The sequence below is a fragment of the Macaca thibetana genome, chromosome 19 (genome assembly GCF_024542745.1).
Source record: "Macaca thibetana thibetana isolate TM-01 chromosome 19, ASM2454274v1, whole genome shotgun sequence".
Lineage (NCBI taxonomy): Eukaryota > Metazoa > Chordata > Mammalia > Primates > Cercopithecidae > Macaca > Macaca thibetana.
In genome coordinates, this window is record NC_065596.1 from 42,086,025 (window position 1) to 42,113,069 (window position 27,045).

A 27,045-nucleotide genomic window follows, 5' to 3' on the forward strand; every position below is an offset into this window, starting at 1 on the left:
GTACGTGAGTAAGTTGTTTCCCTGGCTACCTTCTTGGGGAACTAAAGTTTGCTGGGAAAAAACACATCAAAGTGCTTGTTGCAAACAAGAACCTCCTCTTTATTCCACATATAGAAGCTGTGTTTCCAGAGCTGGGAAAGGGCTTCGACCTGGCCCTACCTCTGTGTGGGCCTAGAGATGAAGGTCTAGGTCTGGGCACGGTGACTCATGCCTATAATCCCAGCTACTCGGGAGGCTGAGGCAGGAGATTTGCTTGAACCCGGGAGGCGGAGGTTGCAGTGAGCTGAGATCACGTCATTGCACTCCAGCCTGGGCAACAAGAGTGAAACCCCATCTCAAAAAAAAAAAAAAAAAAAAAAAAAAAAAAAAAGAGAGAGAGAGAGAGAGAGATGAAGGTCTAGATCCTGGTGACCAGGCCTTTCTCCACTTGGCAATGAAAAGTCCCAACCTCCAGTCAGTCCCAAATTAGAGAGTGGGAGCAACGGTGTGTGTCAATGCCTTGGTGAGATGAAGATCAGCTTCCGGCAGGCTTTTCCAGGCAAGTTCTAAGATCCCATACCGGGCAATGCCCACGGGAAGGATGGTGTGCACACAGTTCTGCCAAGGGAGGGGTACCACACCCTGAAACTCCTGAGGACTTCTACGAGTATGAGAACTGCCACAAAACAGGCAGCAGAACAGCCGTTCCCCGGGAACTAGCTCTGTGGCTTTTAGGGCCTCTTCATAGATGATCTCTTGGGGTTGAGGTTCCTCTCTCATTAGCAGCTCCTGAAGCAGCTTCTGGATTCTGGGGGACTTAAGTTGGTACAGGTCCATGAGCTGGTGGAACTGTTCCATCCAAGCAGTGCTGTCTTTTGCATATCGCTGCTGCAGCATCCGCAAAACATAGTACAGTGCCACAAACGTCTCCCACAAAGGCAACTCTTCCTTCTTTTTAGAAATGGGCTGTTTCTTCTTCTCTAATTTGGGCAATCTGGGAAACCTGCGTTTATCCTTAAAATCCCAGAAGTCCTTTTGAAACATCAGTGCCAGGGTTTGTTTTTCCACAGAGGCATGGGCACTTGGAAAAATGTCTCTTGTGGCAGGATAAAAGTATTGCATTTCCATCTCCTTGTGAGCAATGGCTATCTGCTGTGCCCTCTCACTTCTGTAAGGCTCTCCTAGAAGATGCCAATTTTTAGCCCTTGGGTCTGGAATCCTCTCGGTAGCTAATGGGTACTTTTGTGTGGGGACAGCCAAAGGTTTTGGCCAGCTCTCCTTTTCCTTTGCTTTTATAGGAGGAATCACTTTCCGGTATTTTGGACTCATAGACTCTCTAGTGGGTTTTGAGATCCTTGTGCCTCGTGACTCCAGGGCCTGCTTGTGACGGTACACGATGCCTTCAAGTTTGGCCAGATTCAGCCATTCTAAGTTTCCCTTTGAGACGAGGTCTTTGAGCAGCTGGCATAGTCTGTGGAAACCATCCCTGGAAAGCTGTTCTCCTGCTTCCATTCGTTCTAGGACATGGCGGATCCACTCTACATCTGAGAGGATTTCATCTGCATGTTGTTCCTTAGCCGGGATTTGGGAGAGAGGTAACTGTACCTCAGTCTGTCCCATCAGAGGTGGATGCTGCAGAAACCACTTCCACCAGGCACCTAGTGGCTTGTGTTGGAGTTCCTGACCTTCCACGGTCCTCCTTAATATGTGGGACATAAATGGGGTCTTTAAGTCCCGTGCTTCGGACTCTAAAACTGTACCCAAAACATGTGGAGGTATGGGTTCATATTTTCCCATCACTTCTCTTTCTTTATCCATTGTCTCTGAGAATTTCCTGGGTATTTCAACTACTGTGGCCTTTTTATCTTCCCAGGATATTTGTTCCTCTGGCACTGGCACTGGTATTTTCTCTTTCATCTCCAGAGCTCTTGACATCAGTTTCTTCAAAGGGCTTTTTAGAACTCCCAGTCTTACAGCCCCATCTTTGACATGAGGAACTCCTTTTCCAATGGAAAGGACTCTTTCCTTTTCTCTTAGGATCTTTCTTCTTTGTTCTTGTAACTTAAATAGTTTTTCTTTTTTTAAGGTATCTTTTTCCCTGTCCATTTCTTCTTCCAATGAGCTGCTCTCCTCTTCCTCTTCCTCATCACTCAAACTTTCTATCTCTTCCTCACTCGTAATTTCTTCTTTCTCCTCAAACACTTCTTCCTTCTCCTGAACCTCCTCCTTCTTCTTTTCCTTTTTTTTCTTCTCCTCCTCCTCCTCTTTCTCCACTTGCTTCTCCTCCCCTTCCTCCTCCTCCTCTTCCTCCTCCTTCTCCTTTTCCTCCTCCTCCTCACTTTCCTCCTCCTCTTCTCTCTCCCTTTCCTCCTCTTCCTCCCTTTCCTCCTCCTCCTCAGAAGACAAACTCTCTTGCTTCTCTAGTTCATCTAACAGGCTTTCCATTTCTTCAGAAAAATGCTCTTCACTTTCCACTTCATCCACTTGACTGGAAAACTTTTCCTTTGGTTTATCAACTCTCTCGGCCTCTTTCCTCTTTCTCCACCTTCGTTTAAGGAATGGGATTACCTCTTCTTCTTCTATTCCTCCTTCCTCTTCATCATCCAGTATGACTTCTGAATGCTCTCTGGCCAATTTGCTCTCTTCCTCAGTCATTTTTTCTTCTCTGTTTACCATTCTCCTCATTTCCTTGGCCAGTTTTCTCTGCTTCCGAGCCAGTTTCTTCTCATCTTTAGTCAGTTCTGATCGTTTTTCAGAAAAATCCCACTCTTTGATATCCAGCTTACTCTGTTCTGTACTCAGTCTTCTCTCCTTAACAAAGAGTGACCTCTTTATCTTTGTCATTTTTATTTCTTCCTGTGTTAGTTTCCTTTCATCCCTGGTTAGTCTTTGAAGTGCCTTTAAGATTTTGTTTAGTTTTGCTGGTTCCTTGGAAAGGCTCTCCTTTTTTTTAATCAAATTCCTTTCAGCCTTGGCTAACTTTCTTTGCCCCTGGGCAAATATTCTCCGTCCTCTAGTAAATTCCAGTTTTCCTTTGGCAATTTCCCTTTCCTCCATGGCCAGTATCCTGTCTTCATGTAGCAGTATCTTCTCCTGTAGTGACAATTTCCTCTCAAGTAGTTCTTGTTCAACTTTAGTCATTTTTCTTTGTCTTGAAGTTTCTGGAGTCTCTCCCTTAGACAGTGTTTCCTTTCCCTCAACCAGTCTCATCTTCTCCTCAGCCAGTCTTTTCATTTCCAGGTTCAATGCCTTTTTTTCCTTAACAATAGCCAACTCTCCTCTGAGCCGTTTCTTTCCTTGGACCATTGCCTTCTCCAGAGCTAATTTCATTTTTTCCTGGGCCAATTTCTCCTGTTTCTCGGCCAGACTATCCTCTACTTGGACCAATTTTTTCTCTGTTTCAGTCAGTTTCTCCTTCTTCTTGATCACGGTCTCCTCTTCCTGTGTCAGCTTCTCCTCTACCTGAGCCAGTGTCTTCTTGAACATTCCCAATTTGTTCTTTACTTGCACTAATTTCTTTCTGCTGTGGGTGAGTCTTTCTTTGTTATAGAGTAGGTTCTCTTTCCTCTGAGCCAATTTTTCCTTCTCCTGGGCCAGATTCTTCTTTTCCTGAGCCAGATTCTTCTTCTGATACAGTATCATCTTGTTCTCTGTGAGTTCTTCCATGCTGTTGATCCATCTTTCCCTTTTCTGGGCCAGTTTTATCTTCTTCTTAATCAATTGCTCCCTTTTCTGTCCCAGTCTTTCCTCTTCCTCAGGCATTTTTTCCTTGTGCTGGGCCAGTTTCTCCTCTTCCTGGATCAGCAACTCTTCTTCCTGGGTCAATTTTGTCTCTTCTTCAGACAGTTTCTCCCTTTGCCAGATCAATGTCTTCTCTTCCTCAGCCAGCTTCGTCTTTTCCTCAATCAGTTTCACCTCTTCCTGATTCAGTTCCTCTTCTTTCCAAGACAGTTCTTCCATGTCCCCTTCCAGTTCCTCCAATTCCTGGGCCAGCTCCTTTTCTTGCCAGTCCAGATTTTGTTCCCTCTGGGCCAGTTCTTCCACTTTCTGGACCAATATGTTTTTTACCTCGGCCAGTTTCCCTTCTTTCTTTGCTAGTTTCTCTTCTTCTCTAGCCACTTTCTCCCATTTCTTGGACAGTTTCTTCGTTTTCTGGGCCAATTTCTCCACCTCCTGGCTTAGCTTCTCCCCTCTTTGGGCCAGTGTTGCCTCTTTCTGGGCAAACTTACCCTCTGCCTGGGCCATTTCCCTGTCATCCTGGGTTATTTTAACATACGCCTGGGCCAGTTTTCTCTCTTCCTGGGCCAACTGTCTCTCTTCTTGTGCAAGTTTCTCTTCTTCTTGTGCTAATTTCCTCTCTTCTTGGGCTCGTTTTTTTTCAGCTCGGGCTTGTTTCCTGTGTATTCTGGCCCGTTTGTGTTCTTCTTGGATCTGTCTCTGCTCTTCTGTGACCTGCTCTTCTTTTTCTTCCTCCTTCCGAGACACTTCTTCTTCCTCCAAAGTCACTTCTTCCTCCAAAGTCACTTCTTCCTCATCCTTGTACAGTTGCTCCTTGGATTCAGATTGCAACATATTTTCCCAGAATTGTTTCCACTCTTCCCATTTCAGCTTCTTGTCCTCCTGAAGCATTTCCTCCTCCGGGGATAGCTTCTCTCCAGCCTGGTGTAGTTTTTCCTCTTCCTGAAGAAGCCTCTCCTCCCAGTCTTCCTTCCATGCCTTCCAGGATTTCCTTGTCTCACCATGGGCCTGTTTCCACTCATCCCAGGACTTTTTCCAGTCCTGCCAAGACGATGTCCTCTCAATCATAACCGGTTTTCCTTCTTGTTCAACTACTTTCTCCTCTAGTGTGGCCATTTCCTTCACTTCCTCACTCATATCCCTCTCTTCTTTGGGCATTTCCCTCTTTGTTTTTCCTACTTTTCTTTCCTGCTGGACAGCTTTCCTCTCTTGCTTAGGTGACTTCTGAAAGGTTTTCTTCTTTTCTTTCTTTGATATTTGTTTTCCCTTGGTTACATCACCTGGTTCTAAAAAAATAACTTTCTTTTTCTTGCCCTTTTTCAAAATCACTTGGGTTTCCTCCAAGGCCGGCATGTCTTTTTCTTTCTTTTGTGCTTGTTCTTCTTCCCTTGGCATCACTTCGTGTCTGATCACCTCTTCTGTCACACCTTGTATCATGTCCTCTCTAATTGCTCCTTCATGGATAAAAATTGGTTTCTCCTCTGGCGGGACTACATCCCAATCAAGGTCCTCAAGCAGAACTTTACTTTCTTTCTTCAACAGGGGGCAGATCTCCTGAAAGAGTTCCCAACTGGGGTGCCTATCTACCAGCATCTCCTGAGCAAATGTCACTAGCTCAGTGTTTAGATTTTCTGACATTTTTGTTTGGGAACCAGATATCCTCAGGGTCATAAGACGACACAGATCATCCCGCCATGATAAGCCATCTCCAGTGGTTGACCTGCGGCCAGATATTCCTGAGGCTCCGCGCCCTAGAATTTTAACCTTTTTAGTAACTGGCTGTCCCATTACAGGAGGTGTAGGTTTCTCAGTTATAACTTTGGCTTCTTTTCCCTTCTTCTTGTGCTTCTTTTTGAGTTTCCGAGCTCTTGCTTTCTTGTCTCTTTTGTCACGTATTTTCCGCAGCATCTTCAGGGTCAATGCAACGTGATCCTTTGAGATATCTTTCTCTTGAGAGTCAACATCTTTTAAGAGCTTTGTTACAGTGGTGCTTGAAGACCATTTGGAATGGACGGATGCTTCCTCCATCTCAACTGGTGCGGCCTCAGTCCCACTTTCATCCTCTAAGAGGCCTGGCTCAGTGATCATATGTTTAGAGTCTCTCTCTTTCGTCTTCTTGAGGCCCCGCAACCATTTTCGGCCTGTAGGAAAAATGGAGAGGTGGAGGTAAGCAAAGTATGGGGAACTAAATGAAACCTTTCCAAATATTAGGTGTGAGCTAAGAAGAACTGTCATAAAAGAAGTAGCAACAAAGAGAACTGAGGCCTAAAAAAAAAAAAAAAAAAGCATCTCTTTGCTTTATTCCTAGCCCCCTACTCCTGCCAAATCCTAGAGAGCTAGGCCTTAGAGTCTTCCTGAGTTTGAGTGGATCCTTCCTTAGAAAGTCTTTTTTTTCTTCATTGCTTTCATAAAAATCAATTTTATTGAGGTATAATTTACATATGATATACCCATTTTAAGCAAACAATTTGATGAGTTTGAAAAATGTATACACTCTTGTAACTATTGCAATTACAATCAGGATATAAGGCATTTCTATTATCCCCCTAAATTCCCTCCTACATAGTGTCCCAGTCAACATCTATCTACCCTTAATCCCTGGCCCTAGGCAACAACTGATCTGCTTTCTGTGACTGTAGATTCATTTGCCTTTTTTAGAATTCCAAATAAATAGAATCATTTAAAAATGTGCTCTTTTGTGTTTTCTTTCAACAGTTTTTGAGATTCTTCCATGTTGTTGCATGTATCACTCTTTTTTATCACAGTAGTATTTCATTTTATGAATACACTGTCATTTCCTTATCTGTACACTTTTTAAAAAATTATACTTTAAGTTCTGGGATACATGTGCAGAACATGCAGGTTTGTTACATAGGTATACAGGTGCCATGGTGGTTTGCTGCACCCATCAACCTGTCATCTACATTAGGTATTTCTCCTAATGTTATCCCTCCCCTAGTCCCCCATCCGAGAGTGCCTTTTCTATGATGAGACTTTTCCACTTATCTCTCTTCCCACCTGGTATCTCTTTTTTTTTTTTTTTTTTTTGAGATGGAGTTTCGCTCTGTCACCCAGGCTGGAGTGCAGTGGCACCATCTCGGCTCACTGCAACCTCCACCTCCTGGGTTCAAGTGATTCTCCCACCTCAGCCTCTCGAGTAGCTGGGTTTACAGTCACCCACCATCATGCCTGGCTAATTTTTGTATTTTCAGTAGAGACGGGGTTTCACCATATTGGCCGGGCTGGTCTCAAGCTCCTGACCTCGAGTGATCCACCCGCCTCGGCGTCCCAAGGTGCTGGGATTACAGGCGTGAGCCATTGTGTCTGGCCAGCCCACCTAGTATCTCTTGATCCACTTTAACCCTAACTACCCTGCCTCTTGAGGACCCTGAGGCATGGACCAGATTACCCCTTACATACTATGCTTTTTGACCACTGCTCGGCCTCGTCTGTGGCCTTTGCTGTGCTTGACGGCCACTTCAGGTTCTTCAGAAACTGTAGGAGGTTTCACGGAGAAGGATTTAAGTTCAGAAGCCTTTGGGACATCTAAAGAAAAAGCCGGCTTTCCATCTCTATGTGACAGAGTCAGGTTTTCATTCAATCTCTGCTCCACTTGAGTGGAAAGGATTTGGAGATCTGTGGCCCGCATCCCCAGCAGATGGTCTAGAGTTTCCTCCCCGATCATCTCCTGCCTATGAAAGTCAAAGGAGAAGAAGGACTATGCTGAGTCAGGAACAAAAGGGAGAATGGGAAGAACAAAACGGCTGTGGAACAGGCAGGAGGCTTGGCAAAGTGGCCAAGAGAGATGGCATATACAGAGGAAAACAATGGCTGAGACAAAAGAAACTATCTATGAAGCCAAGATGGCAATGAATGGAGTGATCTGTATTGGAGGCTGTAGAAACAGGAGAAAAGGATGAAAATGGAACTTGAAGAGGTAGCGGACATATAGGAAAAGCAATGGAGAAAGGGGTGAGCCCGCCAGGTGTGGTGGCTCATGCCTGTACTCCTAGCACTTTGGGAGGCCAAGGTGGCAGGAAGATTGCTTGAGCCCGGGAGTTTGAGACCAGTCTGGGCAATATAGTGAGACTCTGTCTCTACAAAAAATTAGCCAGTGTGGTGGTGCATGCTTGTAGCCCCAGCTACTGAGGAGGCTGTGGCAGGAGGATTACTTGAGCCTGGGAAGCAGAGGTTGCAGTGAGCCAAGATCGCACCACTATACTCCAGCCTCCAACAGAATAAGTCCCTGTCTCAAAAAAAGAAGGAAGAGGAGGAGGAGGAGGAGTGAATAGGGGATTGTCAAGAATAGTCATCTAGGAATGAGCAAAGGCTATGAGAAAGAAGAAACGTCAGGAAGAATTAATAAACAGGGATGAAGAAATAGCAAAGGAAAGGAGGGGGAAATGGGGAATGGGGTGAAGAATTGAGGGAAGCACAAACGTACTGCATCTCCCGAAAAGTCTCTTGTTTCTGGATCAGCTGTAAGAGTGAGGTCCTAGAGTGGATTCCAATCTCAGACATGAGGCTTAGAGTCTTGACCCTCACTCTTTCATCCTTGTCCATTAATCCCTGAGCCAGAGGCATGGCAAAAAGATGAGTAATCATTCCTAGACGCTTCAGCCCTTCCCAAGCTAGTTCTCGGATCAGCGGGTTGGAATTGGTTGTATCATCCAGTAGCCGACGGGCTGTCTCAGAGCGTAGGGCTGGAGACACCTGGTAAGAGGCAAAGATTTGCCCTAGTGCACCAACACAGTACTGGTACTTCAGCAAGGAAGCATGGACCATAATATTGAGCATTGTCTCAATCATACTATTAATGGCTATTTCACTCATCTTTCTTCCCAGCCAACTTCGGTTTGCTCCATCTGTAAGGATGCCGTAGGTTATATCCTTGGAAAGTCTCATTTCTAGGAATTGTTCATCCTCCTTCTCTGGATATTCTATATTACTTACAGTTCTTACCTTGCTCTGCCAGAAAAAGAATTCTTGAGACCTGTCCCATTCCAGCTCCCGCTGGGGTGCATGCAGGTTGCACTGTAGGTATATTGGGGTGCCCTCTGGCCAAAGACGGGCACGAATCACTGAATTGGGGATATAGCAATCAGGGGCAAAAAGCCATTCCCGCCCATGACCAAAGTAGTATCGCAATATCTGATAGGGGTTGAGTCCATCCCAGCTAGTCAGTTGTAGTTGGGGAGGAAGCACATAATGGCGTTGGTAACGTTTACTCATCTGCGTCCAATTTTCCATGTCCTGCAAAGAATAATGCATGGAGGAACGCAGTAACACTGGGCTCCCTTCCTCATCTTCTTCTATCACATGTGGCACAGAATGGTCAAAGGCAATGGCCCGCTTGTTGACAAGGTTCTCCAGACCCACTAATTTCTGTTGTGCTTTTCCAAGGTAGATGTACTTGGGCACAAACATGGTCTCAAAGGAGAAGAAGAAGCTTGGTATGAAAGGCTTAGGGATTTCCAGTACTTCATCTGATATGCTCATAAAGGAAAGGCGAGTCAGCAGGGCTGGGGGAAGCAATTTTAAACAGGACACTAGGTAAAGACTCTGGTTAAAAGTCACAAGCAGGTCACCCCGGTCATTTGCAAAACAGAGTGGGCCAAAGTGCAGTGATGAGTCCAGAATGGCTATGAGTCTGCCATGGAAGTCCCAGATCCGAACAGAGCCATCGGCAGAACCTGTGACGAAAAGACTCAAGGAGAGGCAGACATCAAAGGATGTGATGGCACACAGGTGCAGAGGCAGTGTTTCTATGAATTTCAAGCCATTCTGTGACCCAGAGGACATAAAATCATGGAACTTCCAGAGACGCAGGCAGTTTGTCTCTGTGATGGCACCCACAGACTTGGGCAAGAGTATCAGATGTGTTAGGTGACAGCTGCTGAGGATGCTGGCAAGAGGCTGCAGTTGTACTTTGACCCCATCAAGCACAGCTTCTGACAGGTGCACATAGTCATCCATTCCATAGGAACAGAGCAGAGAGTTTCCTTTGCCACCAAAAATCCCTCCAGACAGCGTGGAGAGTGCCAGTACAGCACCAAAGTGCATGAATTTTTCTAATCGAGCACAGCTGTGCTGGGAGAGCACTCTTACCACACCACTCTGGTGCCCAGAGAATATCAGTCCCTCTAGACCCCGCCCCAAGTTGAAATGCCCATAAGCCAGGCATTGTACAAAGTCCTGAGAATTTGGTGAGGTGCCTAGAAGATACTTGGCTGGGCAAGGGCAGCGGGTTGTGTCAAATACCAGAACCTCTGAGCTGCCTGTTGCTACAAAGAGCTCCTCTTTACCTGGGTCGTAGGCCCAATCCACAGCCCGGTCCACGATTGAGAAGGGCCAGGTGATAACCAGAAGGTCCCCTGTTATTGGGGACACAAAGCGCAACAAGCCATCCTCGGTGGTACACAGGATCCGGAACCAGTTATTTCCACAGTAGACCCGACGCAACTGCTGGGGAGCAGAGCCACAGACATTGAAGAGGCTGTAGAAGCAGGGCAGGCGGCGCAAGGAAAAACTATGGGCAGTTTGGCAGAAGAAAGTAATGCTGTCAATAAACTGGAGCCGGTACAGCTCCTCGCCAAGCTCTAGCCGCCGAAGCAGGCTCCCTGAAGTCAAGTTCCACTCCTTGATTAGGCTGTCACTGCCAGCTGTTAGCAGGGTGTGGGCCTCTGGTCGGCTGCGGATACAGATCACTCCTGAGTGATGGGCCTGGAAACTATGGAGCGGATGGCCCTGCTGGAGGCTCCAAACTTGGATTTCCCCAGCTTGGTTTCCAGCATAGAGAAAGCCCTGATCAAAACAAGTGAAGCAGCAGGTGATGGAGGAGCCGCTGCTGGTGGACATGAACCTCTTTACCTCTCCCAGCTGACCCTTGCCCTGGCGCATCAGGACCCTCACCACCGTCTCACACAGGGCCAGGAGGGAGCCATTGGGACCATTCAGCACGATGTCCTGGACCAGCTCATCACCTGGCATGGAGATCATGTGGGCTATATGGAGGCCCGTGCCACTTCGCTCAATGACCCAGGTCACCACTGCTCCCAGGACGCCAGATAGAAGCATCTTCATTTCCGGGTCATAGCAGAGGCAGCTGATGTTGAAGCGGCAGTGCACTTTACCCAGGGGTTTGAATGCCCGAAAGTGGTCCCCAAAGAGTCGCAGGATCAGGTCACCACAGTAGACCACGAGGATATGAAAGGAACCTGTGTGGACCATGGACTGGATGGGTGGCAATCGTTCAGTCATGGAGAATATTCTTTTCTCAATCATGTCCTCAGTTTTGCTCTTCATCCACACTACAGCCTAGAAGAGAATAAGATGGAAACTGCCTAGGCCAGGCGCGGTGGCTCATGCCTGTAATCCCAGCACTTTGGGAGGCCGAGGCAGGTGGATCACCTGAGGTCAGGAGTTCGAGACCAGCCTGGCCAACATGGTGAAAGCCTATCTCTACTAAAAATACAAAAATTAGCTGGGCATGGTGACTGGCGCCTGTAATTCCAGCTACTCAGGAGGCTGAGGCAGGAGAATCGCTTGAATTCGGGAGGCAAAGGTTACAGTGAGCCAATGCACTCCAGCCTGGGTGACAGAGCGAGACTCCGTCTCAAAAACACACACACAAAAAAAAAAACAAAAAAAAAAAAAAAAAGAAAAGAAACTGCCTAGAACTGATAGTAGTGCAGAATATTCCCTTATTTCCCCATGTTTTGTGTGAAGGAGGAGTTGGAGGACTCTAGAGTGATTTTATCCCTTGGTGATGGGAACTGGAAATACAGTAGAGGCAGGAAGCCTAGGACCCTTTTCCTAACCTTGGTTTACTTCGGGGGAACCATACAACCCACTCAACATGGGGACTATAATTGGAGAAAGGATGAGGAGAGATTTCTGGTTCCAGACCACATTAATTCATGGGGAATATCTTCCTTTGTCAATCTGGGCTAAGAGCCATATGGGCATGGCCCTGGGAGAATGGGCCAAGAAGGGGAAGAAAGGCAGTCTTACCTGTATTTCTTTTGTGCTCGATGTCACCCAAGAGAGGGAGGTGAAGAAATGGGCATCACTGAAGTAATAACATACACATGGCATATTTTGAGGATAGCGAGACTCTTTGAACAGTATCTGGGACCGGTCGCTCAGCACAATTAGGCTATTCTTTGGGTCTTCTGAAGGTTGCTGGAGAGAGGTGTGGCATAAACTAAGAGGCTAGGGCACAGAGGCACTAAATATATTCTCGCATAAGTCACAATTGGAGGAGTTCCCAAAGTCATGCCTCCCACCCGAAGGACCTACTCCTGTTACACTCACACGTGCATAACTTATCACCTGTGGGACAGCTATACTTCACAAGCATGTAACAAATCCCCCAATGCAGGAGAGAACACAACCCTACAGACCCTCTGTGTGCAAATTTTATAGTGTGAACACGGGGAAAATGATGTTCTTTTCAACATGAAGTTAGCCATGCCTGCCCTCTAACATTCCTTTTTTTTTTTTTTTTTTCAGATGGAGTCTCACTGTGTTGCCCAGGCTGGAGTGCAGTAGCGTGATCGCAGCTCACTGCAACCTCTGCCTCCCAGGTTCAAGCGATTCTCCTGCTTCAGCCTCTCAAGTAGCTGGGACTACAGGCACACGCCACCAAGCCCTGCTAATTTTTTGTATTTTTAGTAGAGATGGAGTTTCACCATGTTGACCGGGCTGGTCTCGAACTCCAGACCTCAGGTGATCCACCCGCCTTGGCCTCCCAAAGTGCTGGGATTACAGGCATGAGCTACTGCATCCAACCCCCTCTAACATTCTTGTTTGTGTCTAGAAGGTACATGTACCATAAAAGACACAATCTTTAACAGAATAGTCAGGCAAGTACATCACCTTACACCCACATGGAATATAGCAGAGTCTCCCAAAGTCAGTGCATCAGTGCAGCTCTAAGTTACTGAAGCTTAAAGCTGCACTAAGTGAGACTCTCGGGACACCCTATCGGGCCTTTAAATTTGACGGAGGACAAGCATTTATACCATATATATATATAATCCCACGGTGATAGAGTATGTGCTATGAAACATGCATCTGGGATCCTGTAATTTTTTTTGTTTTGTTTTTTGAGACACAGTCTCGCTCTGTGGCCCCAGGCTGGAGTGCAGTGGCCTGATTTTGGCTCATTGCAACCTTCGCCTCCTGGGTTCCAAGCGATTCTCCTGCCTCAGTCTCCCGAGTAGCTGCAACTACAGGTGCAGGCTACCACACCTGGCTAATATTTTATATTTTTAGTAGAGACGGTGTTTCACCATGTTGCCCAGCGTGGTCTCAAACTCCTGAGCTCAGGTGATCTACCTACCTTGGCCTCCCAAAGTGCTGCAATTACAGGCATGAGCCACCACGCCTGGCCCTGGGATCGTTTTATGCAGAGCCAACCATAGCAAAACTGAGATTGGCAACTGTTCTCTCTGGTGTCTCCTCCTCTGTTCTTTTTTTTTTTTTTTTTTTTTTTTTTTTTGAGACGGAGTCTTGCTCTGTCACCCAGGCTGGAGTGCAGTGGCCAGATCTCAGCTCACTGCAAGCTCCGCCTCCCGGGTTCACGCCATTCTCCTGCCTCAGCCTCCCGAGTAGCTGGGACTACAGGCGCCCGCCACCTCGCCCGGCTAGTTTTTTTTTGTATTTTTTAGTAGAGACGGGGTTTCACCATGTTAGCCAGGATGGTCTCGATCTCCTGACCTCGTGATCCACCCGTCTCGGCCTCCCAAAGTGCTGGGATTACAGGCTTGAGCCACCGCGCCCGGCCTCTCCTCCTCTGTTCTAAAAAATCTCTCAGCCAGGTGCGGTGGCTCACACCTGTGATCCCAGCACTTTGGGAGGCCAAGGCGGCAGATGGCCTGAGCTCAGGAGCATCATGGTGATGGCCTGAGCTCTGGGCATCATGGTGAAACCCCATCTCTATTAAAAATACAAAAAATTAGCCGGGCATGGTGGCGTGTGCCTGTAGTCCCAGCTACTTGGGAGGCTGAGGCAGGAGAATCACTTGAACCTGGGGGCAAAAGTTGCAGTGAGCCAAGATTGCGCCACTGCACTCCAGCCTAGGTGACAGAGCGAGATTGCATCTCAAAATAAATAAAATTTAAAAATAGAAAAACTCTCTTTCCAGAAGGTCAGTTCCTCTGACAGTGCTTCAGAGTGTCCACTTTCCACTATGAAAATGTCCTTGCGAGTAGTCTGTGACTCATGGAAATTGATGGCCTACCTCCTGCTAAGGTGATGACTATCTTTATAATATACCTTGTTTGCTTCCTGTTCTCAAGGACAATCTGTGGCTCTTCTGAAATGCTCATGACTCTAAGACGGGTAGCAGCCAACCTATGATGTGTTTATGTCCTACGTATACATTACCTTGCTTTCATTTATGGTGTCATTTAGGAGGAGTTTTAAATCTTTCCACAGGGGAATGAGCCTGGGGGAAGATGTCGCCATGAGACTCCCTTGGCCCTCCTGAGGACCGTTGCTTAAAAACCTGTGGGAATCCAAAAGAGCCCAGCTTAGTCACTGCCACTTTCCGAGAAGCTAGGAATCAGAAGGCAAGAACAATGAATTCATGTCTATTGAACACCTTCTGAAAGTCAGGAACTGTGCACAAGACATACTTTCTCATTTCATCCACTCTACAGCCCAGTAAGGTAGGCATTATTTCATTTTATAGATGAGAAAACTGAGGCCTGGAGACAGCAAATGGGGAGTGAATCTTAGCGTGTTCCTTCCTATTGTAACCCAGTAACATAAATGGGCGAGAGAAGCAGAGAAACCGAGAGGGGGCTGGAAAAGAATACCCTCACAGGCAAATAATAGTCCTTCACATTTTGTGTTGTGTCCGGAGAGCATTTTGTGAAGACTGTGGGGTCTCAAAGTATGGTCCCCGGACCTCCTGAACCAGCATTCCTGGGGGTAAGTTTTATTTTGTTTTATTTATTTATTTATCTATTTTTGAGACAGAGTCTCGCTCTGTCACCCAGGCTGGTGCGTGCCTGTGGTCCCAGCTCCTTGGAAGGCTGAGGCAGGAGGATCACTTGATTTTTTAAAATTTTAATTAATTTATTTATTTATTTTGAGACAGAGTCTCACTCTGTCACCCAGGCTGGAGTGCAGTGGCCCAATCTTGGCTCACTGCAACCTCCGCCTTCCAGGTTCAAGTGATTCTCCTGCCTCAGCCTCCCGAGTAGCTGGGATTACAGGCACGTACCACCACGTCCAGCTAACTTTTGTATTTTCAGTAGAGATGTGGTTTCACCATGTTGGTCAGGCTGGTCTTGAGCTCCTGACCTCAGGTGATCCACCCACCTTGGCCTCCCAAAGTGCTGGGATGACAGGTGTGAGCCACCGCTGTCTGGCCACCTGGGGGTAAGTTAAAAAAAAAATAAAGCTGGGTGCGGTGGCTCATGCCTGTCATCCCAGCACTTTGGGAAGCCGAGATGGGCAGATTACAAGGTCAGGAGATCGAGACCATCCTGGCTAACACAGTGAAACCCCGTCTCTACTAAAAATACAAAAAATTAGCTGGGCGTGGTGGCAGGCACCTGTAGTCCCAGCTACTCAGGAGGCTGAGGCAGGAGAATGGCGTGAACCCGGGAGGCGGAGCTTGCAGTGAGCCGAGATCACGCCACTGCACTCCAGCCTGGGCAATAGAGTGAGACTCTGTCTCAAAATAAATAAATAAATAAATATTTAAAAAATCAAGTGATCCTCCTGCCTCAGCCTTCCAAGAAGCTGGGACCACAGGTATGCACCACCATGCCTGGCTAACTTTTCAAACTTTTTTTTTTTTTTGTAGAGATGGGGTTTTGCTTTGTTGCCCAGGCTGGTCTTGAAGCTGGGTTCCAGCTTTAGCCTCCCAAAGTGCTAGGAATACAGGTGTGAGCCATAACACCGACCTGTAGGTGTCAAAATGCATATTCCTGGGCTCCTCCCCTAGACCTACTGAATCAGAACCATGGAAGTAGGACGCAGGAGCCTCCACTTGTAATGTGCTCCCTGGGTGATTCTACTGGCATTGGAGCCTGACTGCTGAAATAGGAAATGGAGATATAGGGCACCCAGGACTAAGAGTCAGCCCCAGCTAGCACATATGGAGAGAGGATCCAGCCATTTGGCTTTGCAGGTTTCCCTGACCATGTGGAATCAGGTAGCTCCTTTTTTTTTTTTTTTTTAAGATGGAGTTTCGCTCTGGTTGCCCAGGCTGGAGTACAATGGTGCAATCTCGGCTCACTGTAACCTCTGCCTCCTGGGTTCACGCCATTCTCCTGCCTCAGCCTCCTGAGTAGCTGGGATTGCAGGTATGCACCACCACGCCCGGCAAATTTTGTGTTTTTAGTAGAGATGGGGTTTCACCATGTTGGCCAGGCTAGTCTTGAGCTCCTGACCTCAGATTATCCACCCACCTCAGCCTCCCAAAGTGCTGGGATTACAGGCATCAGCCACCAAGCCCGGCCTCAGGTAGCTCTCTTACAGGAGGTACATCTGCTGTTCATTGTCCTCGTCCCCGTTCCCTTTTCTTTGGCCTTCATGAGGACAAACCTCTACTTTTCCTGGTTGTACAGTGAATTACTTTTAACATACCCCCTCTGTCAGGAAATCTGTTACTACTTGTGGGAAAATGGGCTAGTTTTTCCTCATTTGTAAAATGAAAATGCCACTGTTGCTTATGTTACAGGATTGCTGCAAAGATTAAATAGGATAATTTATGTGAAAACCCTTTTAAGCATACCCTGTAGTGACAAACACGACTTCTGTTTGTAGGCTGGCCTAGTTCTCAGACAGGTGACCACTCTATTTCCTTCCAACTCAAACTTTGTGCTTTTCAGCTGCTCTGGAAACATGACAGTTAAATTTATAGTCTGGCCAGCAGAGGGCAACGGAGGCCAACCTTGCCTGCCAGATGTAGAAGAACTTCATCCGTTTAGAGAAATAGTGGGAACTTGTTAGAAATGCAAATTATTGGGCCCCACCCCAGACCTACTCAATTGGAAATTCTGAGATTAAGGCCCATCAATTAGTTATTGTTGTTGTTGTTTTGTTTTTAAGATATAGGGTTTTGGCTGGGCGCAGTGGCTCACGCCTGTAATCCCAGCACTTTGGGAGGCTGAGAAGGATAGGTCACCTGAGGTCAAGAGTCCGAGACTAGCCTGGCCAACATGGTGAAACCCCGTCTCTATTAAAAATACAAAAATTAGCTGGGCGTTGTGGCAGGCGCCTGTAATCCCAGCTCTTCAGGAGGCTGAGGCAAGAGAGTCACTCAAACCCAGGAGGCGGAGGCTGCAGTAAGCTGAGATTGTACCACTGCACCCCAGCCTGGGCAAGAGTGAGATTCAGTCTCAAAAAGAAAAAGAGACAGGGTTTTGCTCTGTTGCCCAGACGGTAGTGCAGTGGCATCATCATAGCTCACTGCAGCTTTGAACTCCAGAGCTCCAGAACTCAAGTGATCCTCCCACTTCAGCCTCCCACGTGCTAGGACTATAGGCATGTGCCACCACACCTGGCTAATTTTTGTTTCTTTGTTTTGTTTCTGTGGAGACAGGGTCTCACTGTGTTACCCGGGCTGAAGTGGTCACAAGTGATCCTCCCACCTTGGCCTCCTGGTCACAAGTGATCCTCCCACCTTGGCCTCCCAAAATGCTGGGATTTCAGGCATAAGCCACCACGCCTGGCCTATTTTGTTTTTTTGTTTCCATTTTTGTAGAGATGGGAGTGGGGGTGGGGTAGGGATAAGGGGGTGTCACTATGCTGTCCAGGCTGGTCTCTAACTCCTGGCCTCAAGCTTCGGCTTCCCAAAGCCTCGGCTTCCCAAAGCGCTGGGATTACAGGCATGAACTGTTGCACCTTGCTTCAACAATAACCAAAGTGTGAAAAACACTGGTTTAGAGAACTGGTGGAGTCCCAAGTCATTTGGCCTGGGCTTCCTGAACCTAGGTCAGCAGAACCCACCTTCTGGTATGGCTAAGCCGAGGCTCTGTGTTACCACAGAGACTTGCTCACTGGATTTGCGGTGGGGGAAAGCAGCAGGCAAAACTTATCATCATCATCATCATCTCACATGCATACAGTGGGTGAGAGCCCAAGGAAAAGCTTTCAACATCAATCATTTCCTTAGTTCTTGAAAGAATCCTGAGAGGCAGATATCATCATCTCCGTTGTACAAAAGAGGAACATGAACTCAAAGAGGAAAAGGGATGTGTTTAAGTCTACAAAGGGCAGATCAAGACTAAGATCCACCAGGTACAGTGGCTCACGCCTGTAATCCCAGCACTTTAGGAGGCCGAGATGGGTGGATCATGAGGTCAGGAGTTTGAGACCAGCCTGGCCAACATGGTGAAACCCCGTCTCTACTAAAAATGCAAAAATTAGCCGGGCGCGGTGGTGGGCGCCTGTAATTCCAACTACTCGGGAGGCTGAGACAGGAGAATCGCTTGAACACAGGAGGCAGAGGTTGCAGTGAGCCCAGATCACGCCACTGCACTCTAGCCTCGGTGATAGCGCAAGACTCTGTCTCAAAAAAAAAAAAAAAAAAAAAAAGACTAAGATCCAATCCACAGTTCAGGATTCTTCCACTATATCAGAGGAGGAAGAGGTTTTGCTGGCTGATGCTAAGAAGGCTCTCTGATCCACAAATCCACTCACAGTGGGAACTTGGCACTGGTTGGCAGCACACAGCATCCTGTCTCTTTCCATGCTCCCCAAACTGCATGCTGCCCTCCTGCGATAGCTGTCTCCATTTGGTTCCACTCAACCCTGCACTTGCTGCTCATTCTGAACACCTTTCAGGCTCCAGATGATCTGCTTCAGATCCTGCACAGCAGTGGAGGCCCCTATGGGAGTTACCCCAGGCCAAAGTGGGAGGCTCACTCGCTTGCAGCCAGAAGTTCAAGGCCAGCCTGGGCAACATAGTGAGACCCTGTCTCTACAAAAAAATAAAAGTAGCCAGGCGTGGTGCCATGTGCCTGTAGTCCTAGGTATCTGGGAGGCTGAGGTGGAGGATCACTTGAGCTCAGGAGGCTGAGGCTGCAGTCAGTTATGATGGCCCCACTGCATGCCAGCCTGGGTGACAAAGCAAAATCCTGTCTCAAAAAAAAAAAAAAAAAAAAAAAAGCCAGTTGCGGTGGCTCACGCCTGTAATCCCAGCACTTTGGGAGGCCGAGGTGGGTGGATCACAAGGTCAAGAATTCAAGACCAGCTTGACCAGCATGGTGAAACCCTGTATCTACTAAAAATAACAAAAATTTGCCAGGCATGGTGGAGGGTGCCTGTAATCCCAGCTACTCCGGAGCCTGAGGCAGAGAATTGCTTTAAGTTGCAGGAGGCGGAAGTTGCAGTGAGCCGAGACTGCACCACTGCATTCCGGCCTGGGTGACAGGGTGAGACTCCAACTCAAAAACAAAACAAAACAAAACACCAGAAAAAAACCAAACAACCACCACAACTCAGAGTTACCCCACTGGCCCCTTCTTGCGGCCTCAGAGCTGCTGAGAGAGCAGTCATTTGTAGCAAATTTGCAGTCACTGCCATCACTTCCCATTATTCCAAATATCTCCACTGGGTCCCACTTCTCTTGACCAGCCTACAAAGAGCAATTGGTTGGGACTATTTCAGGGAATATTTCTAGGTGATGAGTGAGAAGGAGGACTTTCAAACCCCAAATCTCTATGTTTATTTAATTTTATGGGGTGTTGTTTTTGTTTTGTTTTTTTGAGACAGAGTCTTGCTCTGGTGCCCGGGCTGGAGTGCAGTGGTGGAGTCACAGTTCACTGCAGTCTCGAACTCCTGGGCTCAAGCAATCCTCCCGCCTCACCCTCCTGAGTAGTTGGGAACACAGGCATGCACCCCCACGCCTGGCTAATTTTTTAAAAACTTTTTGTAGAGACAGGGTCTCACTATGTTGCTTAGGTGGTCTCAAACTCCTGGGCTCAAGCGATCCACCTGCCTCAGCCTCCCAAAGTGCTGGGATTACAGGTATGAGCCACTGCACCTGGCCCTTTATGTTTATTTTCTTATTTATTTATTTGCTACTCTTTCGCACATCATAGACCAGTTTCCTTGGGTTAGCCTCAGAGGATGACATTCAACTCCCTAATCCCAGTACCTGTCCTTAAAAGCAAGTTTGTAGTGAGCTCCAGATGCTTTAATCCCAACAGTCTTGATTGTTTAATATCTTTTACTTTTTATTTTTTGTTTTTTTGAGATGGAGTCTCACTCTGTCGCCCAGGCTGGAGTGCCATGGCGGGATCTCAGCTCACTGCGAACCCCGCCTCCGGAGTTCACGTGATTCTCCTGCCTCAGCCTCCTGGGTAGCTGGGATTACAGGCATGCACCACCATGCCCAGCTAATTTTTTTTTTTTTTTTTTTTTTTTTTTTTTAGTAGAGACGGAGTTTTACCATGTTGGCCAGGCTGGTCTCAAACTCCTGACCTCAGGTGATGCACCCGCCTCAGCCTCCTAAAGTGCTGGGATTACAGACGTGAATCACCATGCCCGGCCGATTGTTTAATATCTTTTTTTTTTTTTTTTTTGAGACGGAGTCTCGCTCTGTCTCCCAGGCTGGAGTGCAGTGGCCGGATCTCAGCTCACTGCAAGCTCCGCCTCCCGGGTCCAAGCCATTTTCCTGCCTCAGCCTCCTGAGTAGCTGGGACTACAGGCGCCCGCCACCTCACCCAGCTAGTTTTTTTTGTATTTTTTTAGTAGAGACGGGGTTTCACCGTGTTAGCCAGGATGGCGATTGTTTAATATCTTAACGCAAAGATCATCTAATGGGAGAATTCAAGCTCTGTGGCCAATTTAGCGTGAAGGGTATTTGGGACCCACGAATGTTATTCCTGCTGATTGCGGAGACAAACCAGGTCCATGACTGATGTTGACACTGTAACTATATTCCTTTTCTTAGCATCAGTCCACTGTAAGGTACATAGTGTTCGTGATGGCCTGAGGAAAGGCAATCCTCCCACGAGTTTTGTCTTGTTAAAGAGAGTTGACTCTAGGGGGCGCTGCACTCCACGACACAGTCAGGCCCCTGGGCTCCCATTGGCTCACTAGTTGGCTCCACTGTGTTCTGTTATATGTGTGTGTGAGGGGATCCAGGCAGGTTTCTTGCTCCCTAGAGCTTACAGTCATCAATGAAGAGATATAAAATGGATTGCAGTGGGAAACTCTAGATGATGGGTTATATTATCCCGCAGAACTTTTCTGCAACTTTTAATTTTCTCAAATTAAATTGCAAATTAAATTCAGTTTTAAGAAGGAAAAGTATGAAGTGCTTTGAGTACATATAACGAGGAGACCTGGCCACCCAAAAGGAAGGTGATGAGTGCGCCACACTGTGAGACAGGGCCCTGCATGGATTATATAACCTTGCAGGTGGTCTCACGTTTGGGGACAGGGGTGCAGAAAGTCCAGCAGGGGACAGGGGTTCAGGAAGTCCAGCTGGTATCGGAAGGGCCTAATTAGTTGACTGTAAAGTCAGAGGGGCAACCTAAGCTTACTTGGTTCTTTGAATGACATTACTGATAAGGAGCCCAAGTTTGTCCCCAGGGCCTGGGAGTGCTATTCTGGCCTTCAGGTGGCTGCATAGCTAGGGCTGGGGGTGGAATGCATTTAACTTTCTTAATGGGAAGAAATAATTTTCCAGGCTGACAAACATACATTAACAGGGTGGGCTAGTTTCTGTTGGATGGAAGTGTTACCCTGGATCCCTGAGAAGTAATGACAGTATCCAGGATTAATTAGGTTGTAAAGTAGTAACCAGGAGTTTTACGTATCTTTTAATTCTTACTTATTTTGAGACAGGGCCTCACTCTGTCACCCAGTTGGAGTGCAGTAGCACGATCATGGCTCACTGCAGCCTCGACTTCACTGGCTCAAGTGATCCTCCTGCCTTAGCCTCCTGAGTAGCTGGGACTACAGGCTAGTGCTACCACACCTGGCTAATTTTTGTACTTTTGGTAGAGATGGGGTTTCACCATGTTGCCCAGGCTGGTCTCAAACTCCTGGACTCAAAGAATCCATTTGCCTCAGCCTCCCAAAGTGTTGGGATTATAGGTGTCAGCCACCACACCCAGCCTATTTTGTTTCTTACAATTATTCTAATGACTTAGCTATTATCCTCCCTGTAATTAAACAACTTCTTTTTTTTTTTTTTTTTTTTTTTTTTGAGACAAGAGTCTCACTCTGTTGCCCAGGCTGGAGTGCAGTGGCATGATCTCGGCTCACTGCAAGCTCTACCTCCCGGGTTCACGCCATTCTCCTGCCTCAGCCTCCCGAGTAGCTGGGACTACAGGCCCCTGCCACCATACCTGGCTAATTCTTTCTATAGTAGAGACGGGGTTTCACCATATTAGCCAGGATGGTCTCAATCTCCTGACCTCATGATCCACCTGCCTCGGCCTCCCAAAGTGCTGGGATTACAGGCTTGAGCCACTATGCCCAGCCAAAAATATTTTTCTTATGCGAGTGATAATATACTATATACACTGTTATTCACCTTTTTTTTTCCTCTTAATATAGCTTTAAGATTAAGTCATGTTAATACATATAACTCTGTTTCATTTCTCAACAGTTATTAACTGCAGGGCATTCCAATGTGTGGCTGAACTATCATTTATTTATCCAAATTTCTACTAATGGACATTGGGTGGTTTCCAACCTTTTGCTATTGCAGCTAATGCTGCAAATGAATATTTTTGTTAGTGCCTCATAACATTTTAATTTTATTTGATTTTAATTTAACTTAAATTGTAGAATTGAGGTCAGGCATGGTGGCTCATGCCTGTAGTCCCAGCACTTTGGGAGGCCAAGGCTGGCGGATCACGAGGTCAGGAGGTCGAGACTATCCTGGCCAACATGGTGAAACCCGGTCTCTATTAAAATACAAAAATTAGCTGGGTGTCGGGGGGTGTGCCTGTAATCCCAGCTACTTGGGAGGTTGAGGCAGGAGAATCACTTGAATCAGGGAGTCAGAGGTTGCAGGGAGCTGAGGTGGCATCACTGCACTCCAGCCTGGCGAGAGAGTGGGACTCCATCTCAAAAAAAAAAGAAAAAAAAATGTAGAGCTGAGGCAATGAAAACATTTTTCCATTAACCTAACTTGGAATAATATTTTGGATGTATTTGAGTTAAAGTATTAAAATTAATTTCATAGCTGGGTGACATGGCTCACGCCTATAATCCCAGCACTTTGGGAGGCTGACGTAGGAAGATGTCTTGAGGCCAAGAGTTCAATACCAGCCTGGCAACATGGCAAAAAAAAAAAAAAAAAAGTAAGTAAATAATAATAAATAAAATGAATTTTACCTGTTTATGTAAAATTTAAAATTGCATATGTGGCTTGCATTACACATAAATACACACATACACATAAATTTTTTTTTTTTTTTTTTTTTTTAAAGAGACAGGGTTCTGCTGTTGCCCAAGCTGGAGTGCAGTGGTGCAATCATGGTTCCCTGCAGTCTCAAACTCCTGGGCTTAAGCGATACTCAGCCTCTTGAACAGCTGGGACTATGGCCACATGCCACCACGCCTAGCTAGTTTTTTAGTTTTAGTAGAGATGGGGTCTTGCTATGTTACCCGGCCAGTCTCCAACTCCTGGCCTTAAGTGATCCTCCTGCCTCAGTGGCTCAAAGTGCCTGGTATATTTCTCTTAGGTAGTATTGCTCTACATTGCCGTAGTCTGGTGGTGGCCTGATATCCCTATTGGACAGAAAGTTCCCTGAAGTAGGACTCCAGTCTGTCTGGATTTCTCTTGTTTCCATAATCACCCAACCTGACAAAGAGTAGGTGCTTAATCCATTTTTGTTGAATGAGTGGAAAAACGTGCTCTCCCAGGAAGAAACATCTGCTTCCCAGCTTCAAATGTTAATCTTCCTAGAAGGCAGGCTGAGGCGGAAAGGGTATTGACTACGGCTTCTCGACCAGAGGACCTTGCGATTCCAGTCAATTCCCTCGGTAACTCTTATGGAGGCGTGGCAATATACATTAAAAAAGGAGTGTGTGTTAAGGGGTATTCCGCTGCTGGGTTATGCCAGCAGGTGGATTAAATTCGGATAAAATTTCCCAAGGTGTAGGTACTCTACAAACACTAGTTACCCTCAGGAATGTGTGATCAACAAAAGAATGTAAGATAACAAGGCCCCTACGCAGCCCTTGGGTCTTGTGGCTGCCGTCGAAGGCAGAGCTCTGGAGCCGCCTACGCCGGGGAGAGGCGACTACACCCAGGGCCCCTCACCCTCGGGCCTCCTGCACGGGGGGAGGCAGGGCGTTTCTGTCTCAAAGCATGGGCTGCGCCTGTTACCTGCGACAGGACTCCCGACAAGGGACGGGTACGGTGTGTGCACTCAGACACTCCTTGAGCTAGGGGCAGCGACTAAGAAGCTACCTGGCGGATGCTGCGAGAGGACTCCGCCCACAGAACGGTTAGACCCCAACCCCGCAGCCAGCGGACTCCCCGAGGCCAGGGGTCTGAACGCGCGTGCGCATGGGCGCGCGCTCGAAAGAAAAAAAAAAAATCCTCTCAGCGGGGGCCCGCGGCAATTTAGGCCGGGGTCTGCCGGCGAGCGCGCGTGCGCGAGCGCGCATCGACGCCCTCCTCCACCACCCCCTTCGCTGGGGGTCTAGCTCACTGCTCCGCTTCCTCCACTTCTCCCGGGGGAAGAGTGACTAGCGTCCTAAGGGTGAGTGACTCGAGCCTGGCAGAGAGTGAAAGAGAGGTTCCGCCGAAAGAAGGGAGGAGGCAGACGGGGCTAGGAGAAAGGAGAAACCGCCCCGGCGGGGTGAACAGCGCAGCTCTGGAGCTGGAGTCTGCAGGAGACACGCCTCCCTCCCTCACGCCCCTCGGGGCTGCGGAAGTGCTCTAGAGACTGGAGCTGCATGAAGGCGACCAGTGGACTACGGTTCCTAGGAGGCAGCGCGGCAGTGCGCCTACGGCTCCCGGCAGCCCCCGCGCGCCAGGCTCTTTTCAGTTCGCGGCCGGCTAGGGCGAAACTACAGTTCCCAGGAGGACGCGCGCGAAGCGGCTTGGAAGTGGGCAGCCTGGAAGTCACTCGGGCCACCGGAGCTGGCGGCGTCTCCAGCGAGCGGCGCGGAGCCGGACGCCGCAGTCGTGGGGCCCGCGGGGCGGGCAGCCCAGACGCCAGGTAGGTGGCTCCGGGTGCGGGGTCGGCCTCGCGCAAGTGTGGCGGGGAATCGGTGGCTGCCCGGACCCCGAGGGTCAGCGCGGGCGGACGGCCGGGTGTGGGTACTGGCCGTGGGGGGCGGCGGCGCCGGGACTCGCGCCCTCCGGACCCAGCCGGACTTGTGCCTGCATGGCTCAACTTTCCAGGCGTGCACCCCGGCGCTGTGGGGAAGAGCTTGGAGGCGGGGAGCGGTGGATTCGCGTCCCGGCTGTGCCGCTCGGGAGCTGCGATCTGGGGAAACCGCGCCGAACCTCAATTTCCCCTGCAGTAAAACGGAGTAGGAGAGTGTCTTGGCGGAGATTCTTTTGAGATAATAGAATAAAACATTTGGCACTTAGGAGGCACTTACTACGTGTTGGGGTTATTGTTAGCTCTCCGAAAAATGAGGTGAAGATGTTATCGATTGCATAGGGTGAGGATTAGTTGAGCGTGTGCATGTAAAGAGGTGAGTCCATGGTTAGCACCCAACGCAGGCTAGCTGCTGTTAACCGAGATAATTTTGTTAAGAGCGTTGGTTTGGAAGGCAGAGAGACCCCAGGTTCAAATTTGGACATTTACCAGCTGTGTGACTTTGAGCAACTGGCCTCACCTCTCTCTGCCTTGGCTTCCCTATCTATAAAATGGGGATTTAAGTAGCAACCACTTCGTCGAGTTGTTTTCAGGATGCAGTGAGAATACCATGCGTAAAGTGCTTAGCACAGCAGCTGGCACATAATGCTCAGTAAATGGTACCGTTTATTAAGCATGTTCCTAGTGGCCCAGAGACCCTCTGAGGGTGGGGCTCTGGCTGTAGTATTGGTCTCCCCCGAGGGCCAGATTCAGAACTGGTCCAGTTGACTTGACATCCTACTACCTCAGGTTCCTCATTTCCAAAATGAGATAATAACAAGATCACTCTCAAAGGGTTGTAAGGATTTGCTGAGATTGTGTTTCTAGTCCAGCGCCATCTCTCACTAAGTAGCAGCTCTTATGTATTATAATTGTTCTTCAGTATTCTCCATCTGGCCCAGAGACTGCCTGACTGTGGGCTGTGACATGACAGCCCTGAGCTCCCCCACACGTTTGCTCCCAGCCTCAGTGTCCCATCTGTGGAATGGTAGTCATAGGACTTTTGTGCCAGGATTGTTTGGATGGTTCCAGGAGATAATTCATATTTAGTGCTTTGCACAAGACCCGGCACACAGTAAGTGCTTATTAAATGATTAAATGCATCTTGCTGTTTTTTTTGTTTGTTTGTTTGTTTGTTTGTTTTTTAATAGGCCCTTTTTGCTTGTTTGTACCTACATGGCAGAGTGGTCACAAGGTTAGTGTTTCTTTATTCTCCCCACCGCCCAAAATTTTACTCACCAAAGATTAAATTATGGAACACACTATAGTAGAAAGGCCTAAGAAGAAATGGGACTGACCTGCCATCAGTGGTCCCCTGCTCACACACCCCTCCCCATAGAGCCAGTATGTTTACTCCAGTGCTTTAATTATTGTCTTAATGCTGCCAGCTCTTGCCTCTGTGTCCCCTGCACTCCAGCTCCAGATGTGGCTTCTTCGATGCCCCTAGTGGCTTTCTTGGGCACCATAAACTCAACATGTCCAACCTGAACTCCTCCTTCTGAAACCAGTAGTCACCATCTTGGCAAATGCACCAGCATAGACCTGGTTGCCTAAGCCAGAAACCTGGGAGTTGCTCTTCCCCTGCCTTCCCATGTCCAGTCGACAGGCAAGAAGGACGAATCTGCTATTTCATAGGAACACCATTTCATTGGCCCATATTGGTCTCCCATCTGATGGGCACTGAAAGTTCCCCTCTGCTCCTCGAGGTGGTGGCCTTTTCTCACGAGGTTGAGTTTTTTGTTTCTTTGTTTGTTTTGAGATGGAGTCTGTAGCTCTGTAGCCCAGGCTGGAGTGCATCGGCACAATCTCAGCTCACCTCCGCCTCCCGGGTTCAAGCGATTCTCCTACCTCAGCCTCCTGAGTAGCTGGGATTACAGGTGCCCGCCACCGCGTGCGGCTAGTTTTTGTGTTTTCAGTAGAGATGGGGTTTTCACCGTGTTGGCCATTCTGGTCTCGAACTCCTGACCTCAGGTGATCTACCCATTTTGGCCTCCCACAGTGCTGAGATTGTAGGACA

At 47.9% G+C, this 27,045-nt stretch overlaps 3 protein-coding genes across 4 annotated transcripts in view; 1 reads left to right on the plus strand and 2 right to left on the minus strand.

Annotated features, from left to right (window-relative positions):
- The window catches only part of ZNF607 (zinc finger protein 607), a 405,121-nt gene that overhangs the window by 167,437 nt on the left and 210,639 nt on the right, over positions 1 to 27,045 (minus strand). The gene's annotated exons all lie outside the window — the stretch shown is intronic.
- WDR87 (WD repeat domain 87) lies at positions 22 to 24,234 on the minus strand. Its single transcript, XM_050768871.1, has 6 exons — positions 24,041 to 24,234; positions 14,110 to 14,230; positions 11,731 to 11,901; positions 8,162 to 11,034; positions 7,138 to 7,409; positions 22 to 5,858 (listed from the first exon to the last, which is right to left on the minus strand). Exons 2-6 carry the CDS (start codon positions 14,188 to 14,190, stop codon positions 466 to 468), a joined length of 8,790 nt encoding a protein of 2,929 aa, XP_050624828.1. The 5' UTR covers positions 14,191 to 14,230; positions 24,041 to 24,234; the 3' UTR covers positions 22 to 465.
- The window catches only part of SIPA1L3 (signal induced proliferation associated 1 like 3), a 308,993-nt gene continuing 306,678 nt past the window's right edge, over positions 24,731 to 27,045 (plus strand). Inside the window, exon 1 of one of the 2 annotated variants that reach the window (XM_050768874.1) lies at positions 24,731 to 24,881. The gene's annotated coding sequence lies outside the window, so the exon portion shown is untranslated. The remainder of the gene's footprint in view (positions 24,882 to 27,045) is intronic. The other variant, XM_050768873.1, reaches the window with a different exon arrangement.